At 38.6% G+C, this 14,288-nt stretch overlaps 3 protein-coding genes across 3 annotated transcripts in view; all 3 read left to right on the top strand.

Annotated features, from left to right (window-relative positions):
• The window catches only part of stac (SH3 and cysteine rich domain), a 29,660-nt gene extending 28,169 nt beyond the window's left edge, over positions 1 to 1,491 (top strand). Inside the window, 1 exon segment of the mRNA XM_073483957.1 lies at positions 39 to 1,491. Within this exon segment, the coding sequence (XP_073340058.1) occupies positions 39 to 137 (99 nt within the window). The 3' untranslated portion in view covers positions 138 to 1,491.
• A 3,308-nt stretch (positions 1,492 to 4,799) lies between these two features.
• On the top strand, positions 4,800 to 6,294 carry LOC141011105 (antimicrobial peptide NK-lysin-like). Its single transcript, XM_073484334.1, has 4 exons — positions 4,800 to 4,842; positions 4,915 to 5,012; positions 5,150 to 5,233; positions 5,980 to 6,294. The coding sequence occupies exons 1-4, from the start codon at positions 4,800 to 4,802 to the stop codon at positions 6,160 to 6,162; spliced, it is 408 nt and encodes a 135-aa protein (XP_073340435.1). The 3' UTR covers positions 6,163 to 6,294.
• Positions 6,295 to 7,845: 1,551 nt separating this feature from the next.
• Positions 7,846 to 11,115, top strand: LOC141010299 (antimicrobial peptide NK-lysin-like). Its single transcript, XM_073483175.1, is given in 6 exon segments — positions 7,846 to 7,888; positions 9,872 to 9,957; positions 10,538 to 10,615; positions 10,700 to 10,854; positions 11,015 to 11,075; positions 11,077 to 11,115. Coding segments are annotated over 6 exon segments (462 nt in total).
• Positions 11,116 to 14,288: the final 3,173 nt, after the last annotated feature.

Below are 14,288 nucleotides of genomic sequence, written 5' to 3' on the forward strand. Positions count from 1 at the left end.
AAACTGGCGTTGGCTCAACCATTTCTCTTTTCCCTCAGATTTGTGTGAGCAGCGAGGGCGAACGCAGCGGCTTTATCAGAGTGGAGAGTGGAAAGAAGAGAGGCTTTGTGCCGTGTGACGTGCTGGAAATCATCTGAGACAAACTCTCAGTGAAATGAAGAGAGAGAGGGAGAGAAAGAAGGAGGGAAGGGAGGATCAGCCGCCTGGAGGTCACAGGAGGAGGAAACTGAACCGACAAAATGGCCAGAAGAAACCATTGAGGGAGCTCGCCTCATCAGAGAGTTGGAGTTTGGACTTGAAGGTGATGCTGGTTTTTATCAATGAGGACTGTGTACCTTCCTCACTCCCTGTCAACTCAGAGATGCTGACACACAGAGGCAGGAGATCTCTCTTTCACTGGATCTTATTTAATTTATGGAGCTGATGTGCGTGTTTTTTCTCCTCCGTAGACTTTTATTCCGCTACGAGCTGTTTATTTTTTGAAAGTGGAACTGCCGGCTGGCTGTTTAAGCCAAAGAAAACGAAACAAACACTTAATACAATGATTTATTTTTCAAGGTTTCAGTACGTACAATGGCATTCCTCCTACAAATAGTTTAGTTTCTCATGCTTTTACATACGTGTTCAAAGCAAAAGGTTTTAAGCTTTTAATACAAAGTAGTCGGCAATAGGCTCTGAAATATCAGATTATTTTGGACGACAAAATGATGATGATGTCAGAAGGCGATGGAAAAACTTTCTTTGAAGCCTCAAATCTCCCATAAATCTATCAAGCAATCACTTCCTGTATATCCTCTACAGTACAGCTACACTCCTATGACAGAACTACACAACAGGTGAGAAACAGCAGTGCACATCCGATGCAACAAAGGGATGTGGGCGAGTTTGACAGATTCCTCAGAAACACTTCAGAAATTCTCAGTGGTCCTTCAGAAATATCGCCCTCATACTCCCCAGGTTTCTTATTCATTTCTATCCAGGATTTTACTCAATGATGATGACTATTATACATTTTTACCATCATTAGAATCAAAAACTATTCTAGTCTGTGTTACAGTGGATACAGAACTGTGCAACGAAATCTTTTCGATTTATCTTTTAAGGCTTACAAAGTTTTTTTTTGGTTGATTTATTCATTTCCTCTCTTTTTGGTTGTTTTTTTCAAAGATTTCACAACATTCATCACTGTAAAACAGACGTGAATGAGAAGGTACAGCTCCAATATAATCAGCTTGGAAATTATTTTATGATCAGAGCTCATGTGCTCTGCTGGGAATGTGAACACAGTGAAACATGTAAGAAAATGATCGTTGGCTGGTTTAAAGGTGATCACTCTCATGTGGTTTCCTGGTTCCATGGGCATGGACGGTTCTGAGCAGCACTTCTCGTACAGATTCTAGTCGAGTGCTTTTACGGAAAGGTATTGCATCATAGTAGATATAGTATATCTCCAAAAGTTTGTTCTGCACTGAAACTTGGCTTTGTTGAATGTCCAAGAATTCTATATTGTACATACTGTACATACAAGATTAAAATTTCTTCTTTATCACAACAAACAAAAGCATGTTATGATGATTGTTACGGTGTCCCACATGTTTACTTTTATTGCGGTTAATTATATAAAAACACAAACATAACAATTCATCTTTCTCCTCCTGAACGTCTTCCTTCCGTCAGAATGATTCCTGAATTTCTATCGTGGTTCTCTTCCCTCTTGTTCTTATTAATTATCCATCGATAATAAGCTCATTATTCGCTCAAGTGGGCCCCCCAAAAAGATGGTGCATCATGCAATTATGCATATTATGATGTGATTTAGATGCGAGTGAAAACAACTGGATTGTGACTCAGTTATTCTGAGTGAACCAAATCCATTTTCACAGCAAGAAAGCGGTGAAGACTGAAAATGTGGGGAGAGACGTGAAAACATATGACTATGAAGCACAGAGACGCCTTTATTTCTCAGTTTCCATACACTCTAAAAGCTCTTAATGCTAAATTTTACACTTCTTGGAAAATCCAAATGAAATTGTCAAATGCAAGACAATTGAGGAGGATTCTTTGAGTTTTACCACAACACATTCTCAATTACACAGTCATTACGAAATTAAAATGCTGTCATAATGTTACATGTATCAATTTAGCGTGCTATTGATCATGTCTTATTATGAATATGAATGCATTAGAGCCCATCCTGATGCAAGAAAGACCAACCATCTTCTATTAATCCTGTGTGGCATCAGTTAACTGTACATTACTGAAATGTACATGAAGATTAATGAACACAATCCAACTCCAATAGAGTTTATTAAGCAATTGTAAAGGTATATAAATGTCAGTTGCAACTTTAGAAGAAACAATTGCTTAATAAATGGTTTATAAGACATTTAACAGAGAACATTTGTTAACAGTGAAATAACTATTAAGCTTAATTAACCATAAACAACTATGTTGTTATAAAGTGTTACCGTTTATTTTAAGTGTTTTATGAGTGCATGCATCAGTTTTGAAATAGGTTATGCTCATATGCTCTCTGTTATGCCAGACTGACCAAAACTTAAAAACCTGATGTTTCCTCGCCTCTTCGCCTCACAGTTCAGTGAGCCTCACATTTGATCTACCTGACCATCTGAGCAGACAATCTGTTCACCCTGCAGTCCACCATGAGAGAGATCCGCAGGTCTCAGCAGCTCCATTAACCAGCTGCCCGCATGTTAAAACTGTTGCTGGGGGCGCAGGCTATCGATAGGAGTTGAGACAGTCACAAACACTCTTTCAGTGTCTGCACTGTTTGTATACTGACACACACTCTGCCATCACTGCAGGACGCCAGCCACGCTCAGATACTTGACTCTGGCACCGCCTGTTGGTGTATCACGACAACAGGGAAAAACAAAGCTAAAAAATCAGTATGAGAAAATAAAGCTAGATAGACGCACTTGACTTTGGAAATTACACTACATACTTCCACTGCATGAGCTGAGGTTATGTGTACACTCTTAGAAATACAAGTGCTAACTAAAACCATGTGGGGTTCTTCGGCTTGTCCCCAAAGGAGAACTTATTTTTTGTTCCTGGTAGAACCTGTTGTAATGGTTCGCCCTGGCAACATTTTAGATGGTCCTATCTAGAACCCAACATAAAGGGTTACACCTAGAACCCTCTGGAAAGGTTCCTCCCAGAACCCCCCTAAGAGGTTCTACAGAGAACCTTTTTACCGTGCAATAGTCCAACCCACAACTAGAATCTAACTAATATCCAGAACCATTCAACTCTCTAAGGGCGCTAACAAGAGACGGGGTGCTAAGCAGTAGCATTTATTTATCTGTGTAAAAGCTCAACTTTAAGCAGCACTAATCAATATTTTCATGTGAACAGTGGGACAAATAACTGAGACTGCTTTTTTTGACCAACCCACAGATTTTTATCACTCAACTGCAGTTCCCATCGGCTCTACAGAGTTTTAATCAACCTCCACCTCAATCTTTTGGTTCTATTTCTCTACTCTTATCAATGTTGGTTTCAGCCACAGACTTAAGTACACTGTTCACTTACTGACAGACACAGTTAGCATCTAGCTGTTGAACATAGCAGAGCATTCAGCAGTAAAAGAGTCAGATATTTCCCTCAGGAGATGGTGGTGTATAACAATATATCATAATGATTAAAACAACCTTTTGTTGTTTTGCATTGCTAATGTTTTGACTTGTTAAAAACAGGTAATTGTCTGGATTGTTTGAAGACTTCAATTTACTATTCCAACAAAAGCATTTAGTAGAAACTTGTGTGTGTGTGAACCAGGCTACATGAAGTGTGGGTCTTGACCTTAAATGTTGTTTCAGCGAAGCAGGAAGACAGACTAATAACTTGTACTTGCTGGTGGCATTTTTTACTGTCAGCAGAAAACTGATAGAGATCTCACTGAGTGAACCTGCAAGATGACTGGGTGCATTTCCTTGCAAAGCGGAAGTAGAAGCATGCTTGTCGGACCTACAGACCTGCCCCACTATAGCGGTAAGGCTTGGGTCAGCAGGGTTTGCACATGCAAAACATCCGGATGTGGTTAAAGATAAATGTATTATTCATCAGGTTGTTTATGGAAAGGGTAAAGGCCTAAACTGGCCATTTGACCATTGTGAAGCCATCATGTCTAGCAGGAAAATGACTCAAACATGCAAAACAATAAAGCCTCTTTCAAAGGGAAGAGAAAAGGTGACTCGAGTGATCATGACTGATGTTTGATTGACATATAAGTTGCCTCATATAAAGCATGCTTCTGTCCACAACATTACTGAAAATAATTATATAATAATAAAGTCCTGAGGGCCGAACAGGCATCCTAATAAAAGAGAAAAACATCTGGAGCCAGAGTGTGCAACATGTTTTCTGACTACAATAATGCAAACCACAGATATGTTGCAACTTTATTTTTCTTTAGCTTCAATTTCATGTTGTGACAATGCTGTGCTTATGAGCTGGTAAGGGTTAGGCACAAAACCCACTTGGTTAGAGTCAGGAAAAAACATGTTTTGGCCTAAAATACCTGTTTTGATCCATAAACATGGCTGGAGATCAATATATGTTTTAAAAAAAGTATTTTATAAAAATGCTTTAAGGTTGTGTACTTGGTACAACTTATAAAAAAATTGCAGTGTTTGACTTTTTGCAAACACCAGTCTTGTGGTAAATTTAGTGCTGATCAGGTGTTTAAGCAGCAAAATAGCAGAAGCTTTAAAACGGTATAAAAAGCCACGGAAGGAGCAGCTGAGGTCAGCTCTGATGAGACAACAAGAACGACCATGAGGCCCGCCATCAGCATCGCTCTCCTCCTGCTCTCCGCAAGTAAGAAATCAACATTATTTACCCCATTTTCCTTTGACTTTAAGTACTTTCTGAGACATTTTTGTCTTTAAGCTGTCATCAGGTCTCTGGAGGTCCGAATTGAAGAGGAGGAGGGTTTTCCACTGAAGTTAAAACATGATGTGAGGGTGAGAGCAAACCACCACACAGAGGTGAGAAACTGTGACACACACAGCCTTAATTAATTTAAAGTTAGAAATTCAGCCCTCTTGTTACTCATGCTGCTATATGACTCATCAACATCAGTATTTTCTAATTTCATTCTCTTTTATTAATCCAAATATTTCAGGATGCAGCTTTCCCAGGTGCCTGTAGGGGCTGTGTGTTCATCGTGTCCAAAGTGAAGGAGAAGCTGGGGAGTGATCATTCAAAGGTATCAATGCAAAATATACTTTAATACGCAGGGAAGAGGCTGACTGAGGCTGACTGGGGCTGACTGGGGCTCCCTGAAGAACACTTGAGACACTCTATTCCTTTTGTTGTCTCTTAAACTGTCCTTATCCCACATGCATTATATCCTTTCTTCATCACAAACTCAGCTATAAGTCTTACCTTCCAATATGTCAATTTAAAGGATAAAAAAATGAAAATTCAGTTAACTTGATGTATAAGTAAATGGTAAATTAAACATGCCCATTAACTCCAAAGCTCCCTTTGATTCTGTCATAATGTGCTATGGAAGAACATTTGTGGCTTTCTTGCAGATAAAGGTTGGGAAAATAACAAATAACATATTTTTGGGGCTGAAACAAAATCCTGTAGGATACTGTATCAAGTGTTCTTTACAGCTGACGTTCATGACCGTGGGGTCCCGAGATAAATCTGAGGGCTCACAAGATGACAGAGAGATAAGAAAGAAAAGCAAAAATTGTATTTCACAAAATCCTTATTTTATTCAACTTAATACTTTTTAAAAAAATTCTGGATACCTTTAGTTTTTCAGGGTCTCCTTTTAATTTTTAGGTTGAACTACTCACAGCTCATGTCCTTTGTAAGAAGACAATCTGGGTAGTTCTTACATGGAAAACAACACGTATAGCAAACATCTTACAATAATATAATGTTTGATAAACATTTATTCTTATGATCTGACAATGTTTCATTTGTATTTCATTGAAGGACAAAATCCAACAGCTGCTGGACAAGGCCTGCAATTGGGTGAAAATTAGATTCCTCAGAATTGCCTGCAACAAGATCATGACAAAATTCAAAACCAAACTGATTAATGCCATAGAAAGCCTTGATTCTCCCAGGAATGTATGTGTTAAACTGAAACTCTGCAAGTCACGTGTCTATAGATAGTTCAGAAGTGTACCAGTAATGTTTCCACTTATCCTGTGTGGATATTGTATTGTTTTTACCTTTGCAATAAAGCTTTTCTGAATTGGCTTATTTCATCATGCAGTAATTACAAAATAAAACTCATCAGAACCATCTTGGCTTGTCTTTCTTTGGCTTGTTCCAGCAGTCACCAACTCTGGTTTGGTTGAAATAAACCTTTATTTCACAGAGTTAGATGTGATCATATCCTGGCTTCAGACGCTGGTTTTCCTCGCTGTATATCTGTAATGTATTCAGCTTGGTAAAGAGCTATTTCTCTGATCAGTCGATTGACTTAAATCTAAACCACCAGGATGAGAGCCAGGCTTTGAACCCAATTTCACATGCTCGCCAAACTGTGCAGTTACATCTTGTGACGCAGTGGTCCAATTAAAACACTTTTTCCCATGTGCTCACATTATGAATGAAGTGGCTTTTAAACTGTGGATGAATTATTTTGAGCATCACAACAGAACAGCCATATGATTAAATAATTCTATAAGGTAATTTATACCTGGGAGGTTAAGATTTTTTTTCGCTTCATAGGAATCCAGATTTTCCCTTATTACATCACTGCCTAAATTCATATAATGCAATTACCGGTATGCAATTAATGTAATGTTTTAGGTATCTGCTGCTAACACAGTATCAGCCTCACTTGGTGTTTAGTCAGAGCTGGTAAATGTTTGCATTGTGACTTTAAGCATATTAGCATGCCTACATTAGCGTGTAGCTCAGAGCACAGGTATGTCTACAGCCACACAGAACTGTTAGCATGGAGGCAGACAGTCTTCTTTGTCAAACTATTTTCAAAGTCAGGGATAAACCTTCAAGCTGAAAAGGTGCGAACAACTTTCGAAGCACAAAAAAACTCACAAGCTGCTTATCATGAAATATTTGCAAAATATTTCATGATAAGCAGCTTGTGAGGTTTTTTTTTTAAAACCAGCATCACAAATACCAAAAACAACTTTTTAGCTGCATTCATATCCAAACGAGCTTTCAGCTTAAGGTTGTGGAGGGCTTTTTGAGTGAGGAGGAGTATTGAAATGAATCCGTTATGGATTAGGGAGCCAGTGGAGTTTCTGGACAACAGGGGTGATGAGGTCACAGGTGAGCAGGCGAGCAGCAGAGTTCTGGACGTATTGGAGTTTATTTAGGAGTTTGGATGGTGTGCCATAGAGGATGCTGTTGCAGTAGTCAATATGCATCCCACTATGATCCCACGCTACCTATGTCTTTTGTTTTACTTTGATTGAAAGAAGCCTAGCAGCAGAAATTACATATTGTGCCTTTAAGGATCTCTTTCAGCTTTCTTTTTATCACTGCATTTACTTTGTTGCACTTCTGTCTTGTAACTTTATTTACTTTGCTAAGTCTGTAAAGGTGAAGTGTATTTCTATATCTGTGCAGATGATATCAGTAAACGTTTGCGTGCGTGTCAACCAGGCTACATGAAGTGTGTGTCCTGACCTTAAATGTTGTTTCAGTGAAGCAGGAAGACAGACTAATAACTTGTACTTGCTGATGGCATTTTTTACTGTCAGCAGAAAACTGATAGAGAACTCACTGAGTGAACCTGCAAGATGATTCACAGTGACAGCATGTCATGGTCACATAACTGCCTGCACTGTGTGCATTTACTTGCAAAGCGGAAGTAGAAGCATGCTTGTCGGGGTCGCACCTACAGACCTGCCCCGCTATAGCGGTAAGGCTTGGGTCAGCAGGGTTTGCACATGCAAAACATCCGGATGTGGTTTAAAGATAAATGTATTATTCATCAGGTTGCTTATGGAAAGGGTAAAGGCCTAAACCGGCCATTTGACCATTGTGAAGCCATCATGTCTAGTAGGAAAATGACTCAAACATGCAAAACAATAAAGCCTCTTTCAAAGGGAAGAGAAAAGGTGACTCAAGTGATCATGACTGATGATTGATTGACATATAAGTTGCCTCATATAAAGCATGCTTTTGTCCACAATATCACTGAAAATAATTTGGTGCTTTTAACTGCTCTGTACCATTGAAAGTAGGAAAAAACTGAGTGACTGTTAATCTTTAAGTCCTGAGGGCCGAACAGGCATCCTAATAAAAGAGAAAAGCATCTGGAGCCAGAGTGTGCAACGTGTTTTCTGACTACAATAATGCAAACCACAGATATGTTGCAACTTTATTTTTCTTTAGGTTCAATTTCATGTTGTGACAATGCTGTGCTTATGAGCTGGTAAGGGTTAGGCACAAAACCCACTTGGTTAGAGTCAGGAAAAAACATGTTTTGGCCTAAAATACCTGTTTTAATCCATAAACACGGATGGAGATCAATATATGTTTTTAAAAAAGTATTTTATAAAAATACTTTAAGGTTGTGCACGTGGTACAACTTATAAAAAAAATGCAGTGTTTGACTTTTTGCGAGCACCAGTCTTGTGGTAAATTTAGTGCTGATCAGGTGTTTAAGAAGCAAAATAACAGAAGCTTCAAATTGGTATAAAAAGCCACAGAAGGAGCAGCTGAGGTCAGCTCTGATGAGACAACAAGAACGACCATGAGGCCCGCCATCATTTTCCTTTGACTTTAAGTACTTTCTGAGACATTTTTGTCTTTAAGTTGTCGTCAGGTCTCTGGAGCTCCGAATTGAAGAGGAGGAGAGTTTTCCACTGAAGTTAAAACATGATGTGAGGGAGAGAGCAAACCACCACACAGAGATGAGAAACTGTGACACACAGAGACTTAATTAATTTAAAGTTAGAAATTCAGCCCTCTTGTTACTCACGCTGCTATATGACTCATCAACATCAGTATTTTCTAATTTCATTCTCTTTTATTAATCCAAATATTTCACACAGACATGAGAAACTGTGACACACACAGACTTGTGTCTTTTGTCTTGAGTCAGAGCTGGTAAATGTTTGCATTGTGACTTTAAGCATATTAGCATGCTAACATAAGCGTGTAGCTCAGAGCACAGGTATGCCTACAGCCACACAGAGCTGTTAGCATGGAGGCAGACAGTCTTCTTTGTCAAACTATTGTCAAAGTCAGGGATAAACCTTCAAGCTGAAAACCACAAAAAAAACTCACAAGCTGCTTGTCATGAAATATTTTATAAATATTTAAAACCAGCATCACAAATACCAAAAACAACTTTTTAGCTGCATTCATATCCAAACGAGCTTTCAGCTGAAGGGAAACAACACGTCCACATAGTGTGGTTTGCATCAATTTGAAAATTACAATATTAATCTTCACACACATGACTGATTAGGGTTTCTCTGTCTGTGATGTGGAAAGCTTAGTGTCACAAACACTGGCTCCAACACATGTTTCCTGTGCGCTGACTGGAATAGACAATTGTCATGGTGAGTGGGAGGTGTGGGAGGTCTTTGAGTGTGGTCTCATCAAAACCACAGACAAGTTTCTGCACGACCACCAGATACTTTAGTTTGAATTTCCGTGTTGAAAACTTGTAGGAGTGTTTGCAGTGTAAGCCCCTCACCTCTGCCTTGTATAAAAGACGTAGCACCAGGCACAATGCATTCAGAGATCACCACTCACTGCCAGCGATGGAAAACTCCTCGGTCCTCCTTGTGTGCATCCTCGTGACATGTTGCGGTGGGCTACAGAGTGTTTTAATTCTATAAAAGTTGTCTTTATCATGTAAACTATGCTTAAACATTCTGTCTCTTCACAGTCTGGACTGTCCACGGGAGAACCCTTCAGATCAACACTGATGACCAGGAGGAGGTGGACATAGAAATCTCTGGCGAGGTCGGCAAGGTAACATGGCTGCTTCAAACAATCTTATATTACAGGGATTATCAACAAAGCATCACTTGCCTGTCTGCTGCATCTCTGTATCTAAACTTGACATAGGGCCTGAAACCAATCAAAACTTTAACCCTGACTTAATTTCTTATCCCAGCCTGAACTGGCTTATCAGATCTGATCAGTGAATATAAAATTACAGTTATTATGAGTAAAATTCCTGCATTCAAAATCTTACTTAATCTTAAAATACAGAATCAAGCTGTGTTTAAAGTATCAAAAGTACTCATTCTGCAGAAAAAAGGCCCCTGTGGTTGACGCATTATGATATTTTACTATTAGATTGTTTATTAGCTCGAGGTAAGGCTAGTGTTAACTACTTTAAATACACCTTGGGGTAGTGGTTCCCAGCCCAGTGCAGTAAACTGTAATACAACTATATATTTTGTTATGTTATAAACCATTTATTGTTCAACAACTGCTTATTTAACATTTTCCCATCACACAAAGAGTTTCCATAATATTAAGTGTTATTATTAGGACTCATCCCTGTGCTTAGTATTTAATGTAGGTGTCACTTTTATGTTTTCAGATTCCAGGCATTTGCTGGGCTTGCAAGTGGGCCTTAAAGAAGGTGAAGAAAGTCATCGGACCAAACGCCACCGCAGAGGTAAAATAACATGTCTTTAAGACTGATGGTGGAAGGCATTGTGAAAAGATCTATACTGCCATTTTTACTCTTTTATTTTTACAGACCGTGACAACAAAGTTGAATTCCGTCTGCAATGAAATCGGCCTTTTAAAGGCTCTGTGCCGCAAATTTGTGAAGGCGCACCTCGGAGAACTGATCGAGGAGCTCACGACCACCGATGATGTGAGGACGATCTGTGTCAACACCGGAGCCTGCAAGTGAGTCACCAGACTTAACGACACACACTCCTTTACTTATACTAACTTTATTTTATTTAATTTTTTCCAGTTGTTGCTCCAAATATATAGAGAACATTTCTTATCCTGGATGACATTTGAATTATTTTGATTACTTTCCCTGTTTTTCTGATCTCTTTAGGCCAAAGGAGTTGGTGAACCTGCTCTTTTACCGAAGCGATGCGGATGCAAAATTTGAAATGATTGAATATCCCTGAAATTGTGTGCATGGATGACAATTAAAGTGCCCTGAATTTGCAAGAAAAAAAAATGTTGTGGTCACCGACCACACACTCAGCACGTTTCTGATTAAAGACAATCTTATATGTAACATGTAACATTTCTGCATTAAATCTCTTGAAGCTTAAATATTTTGTTGAGTTGTGTATTTATTGTCCTAAACTTTTACAACAATGTAAAAACCCAGAGAAATCTGCAATCTGTAAAGGGTGCATTCCATTTGGTTGCATGACGCTGTCACTTAAGGGTAAACATCAGATTATACGTCGGAGAGTGAGGGGGAGAGTCAGCAAATGATACTAAATATAATGTGAAATGAAACTTTAATATACTCCACCTTATCCATAACTATTTCCACCTGAGACAAGTAGATAGATTTGCATCAGCAATGGTGGCTGTCTATCAATGAAGACAACATCTCCTATAATAATAATAATAATAATAATAATAATAATAATAATAATAATAATAATACATTTATTTTATATAGCACTTTTCAGGGTGCACAAAGACACTTTACAGGTTAAAAAGCAGAATAATGAAAACAACACACTAAAAATAGAAAAAAAGACAAGTTATACATTAAAAGCAGTTTTAAAAAGGTGAGTTTTGGTGAGTGTTTTGAAGGTAATGAGGTCTGTACAGTCTCTGATATGTTTGGGGAGGGAATTCCAGAGGGAGGGGGCAGCTACTGAGAAGGCTCTGTCACCCCAGGTTAGGTGCTCGGTCCATTATGGGATAGGGAACCAGTGGAGTTTCCGGAGAACGGGGCGATGTGGTCGCGGGTGAGCAGGCGAGCAGCAGAGTTCTGGACGTATTGGAGTTTATTTAGGAGTTTGGATGGTGTGCCATAGAGGATGCTGTTGCAGTAGTCAATATGCATCCCACTATGATCCCACGCTACTAATGTCTTTTGTTTTATTTTGATTGAAGGAACCCTAGCAGCAGAAATTACATATTGTGCCTTTAAGGATCTCTTTCAGCTTTCTTTTTATCACTGCATTTACTTTGCTGCACTTCTGTCTTGTAACTGTATTTACTTTGCTAAGTCTGATAAGGTGAAGTCTATTTCTGTATCTGTGCAGATGATATCAGTAAACGTTTGCGTTTGATTCTTTTTATGACTATTGTTTGTCAGACTGGACAATGTGTCAGTTTAAAAATGGAATATGTACTTCCATTTAAATCTCATAAATTCACATATTAGTGATTAACTTTGAAACTTTTTCTTAACAAACCTTTAAAAAACCCTAAAAAATGTTGTTAAAAATAAGCTGAAACCTTTTTACATGAAAACTTGATGTTTTAAAAAGCTGAAAGTTCAAAGTGATACAACCATGTTGATGGTGTGACTACAGAGCTCACACAACAGGGTGGTTGATGAATCTGTCACACGTACGTGTCTTTGTGGTTCTTTGAAAAACCTTTGTTAAGGACACTGCAAAATACATTCAGCACACAAACAGTAACAAACTGCATTTCATTATACTGGCAAATAAAAAAGTAGTGAATTTAAACTTCTCCTTGTGGTTTGTAGCTTTTTTAAAGATGGGCCGATGGGTGATGTGTAATGTCAGACCAACAGCTGATCGGTAAGCAAGACACAAGGCAAAAGCAAGACGCTCAAGATCAGTGGTGAAAACATTTGCTCAAACTGAAAGAAAAAAACAAGTCAGAGAGATATTGAAAACCAACAACCATTACCCACCACCAACCTTCCTCTGACAGGATGTTGGTGGGTAGTTAATACCCAGAGGCAATGTTAAAGCTAAAACCATTATTTGGAGTTTGTGTGAAGTACATCTCATTGTAGCATACTTGCGTCAGTGGCAAACATTTCTTGTTCTTTAACTAAAGTAGAAATATCCCACTGTAAAAAGACTCTGACAAGTAAAAGTCCTACATTAAAATTTGTACTCAGTGCTTAAACTATTGAAACTAAAAGTACTCGGGCAGCAGAATGGCTCTTGCCCTTATAGTTCTACCATATCATATCTGATTGTTGTCAGGCTACCCATTGGAGCACCAAAAAATAAAAATAAACCCTACAACATTTTCCATTTTCTCCTGTTGCAGTCACATGAGCTGAAAACTACAGTACCCAGCCGTTTTAGGGAACATTTGTGTTTGTGACATGTTTTTGAAGATGACGTCTCCAGTATAGCAGCTCCTGGTTTTGGGCCCACAGACATGGTGACAGTATTGAGAGATGGACTAACATATTGTTAGTTTTGGACTTTTGATTGGATTTGTTGACGATAACAAAATATATACATGTAACATTGTATATATCAGGCGCTAGGGTTTACTTAATAGCAAATTACACTATAAAGGTCAGTCCAGAGGCGCCTTTATTTATGGTCATGGTCAAAATTTTTATGTATACAAATCATTCTTAAAAATAACACATTTTCACATTTCAGATCTTGATGTTGGTGTAAGCAATGTTAGCTACAACAAACTGGCTATCACTTGAGGGGGCAGATGATTCGAACAACAGCGTTGTTGTGACTCGAATGCAACAGATGGGGGAGATTATGTGGCTGAATTTAATCAATAACACCTTTAAAATGGAACAATTCAATCAATTTGTTCGTGACGTAACTTAATTTTGAAGGAAGGTCCAAATTTGATATACTCATCCCGTCATCAGAAAAACAACAAATTAGGTCGACTATGAAAACAGCTCAATATGATATTTACAGTTTTTGTTGGGTGAGGACCTCTAGTGGCCATACGTATTATTATAGCAGTAAATACAAAGTGGGGTGAAGTTGTATAGTGAGCAGCAAAGTCCACATATGGAGGTGGTTGGGGATGGACGTTTGGTTTGAACACTGTTGGTGTTCAGTTTGAAACCACAGGTCAGCAGTGAGTTACTTGAACTCACAAATGTAAAGTGACGTCACGTACGTAAGTGAAGTTAACATAGTTATTTTAACTGAAACCACAATGTTTTTCTAAACTTAACCAAGTAGTTTTCTTGCCTAAGATTAACCAAACTGTGACAGTATGATGAAGTCTGCTTCGCTTGTCGCTGGTCTGCTGCAACTGTTTTTGGAGTGATCAGCAATTTGATCCATTTAGTCGTTTAGATATGAAGATACACCGATCAGCCACAACATTAAGACCACTGACAGGTGACGTGAATAACATCGATCATCTTGTCACAACGC

This window comes from Pagrus major, chromosome 16 (assembly GCF_040436345.1).
Source record: "Pagrus major chromosome 16, Pma_NU_1.0".
NCBI classification, from domain to species: domain Eukaryota; kingdom Metazoa; phylum Chordata; class Actinopteri; order Spariformes; family Sparidae; genus Pagrus; species Pagrus major.

Coding starts and splice junctions, on each gene's coding strand:
- LOC141011105 (XM_073484334.1), top strand. CDS start 4,800: ATGAGGCCCGCCATCAGCATCGCTCTCCTCCTGCTCTCCGCAA. Junction 4,843..4,914: donor TCTCCTCCTGCTCTCCGCAA/GTAAGAAATCAA, acceptor TTTGTCTTTAAG/CTGTCATCAGGTCTCTGGAG. Junction 5,013..5,149: donor GAGCAAACCACCACACAGAG/GTGAGAAACTGT, acceptor CAAATATTTCAG/GATGCAGCTTTCCCAGGTGC.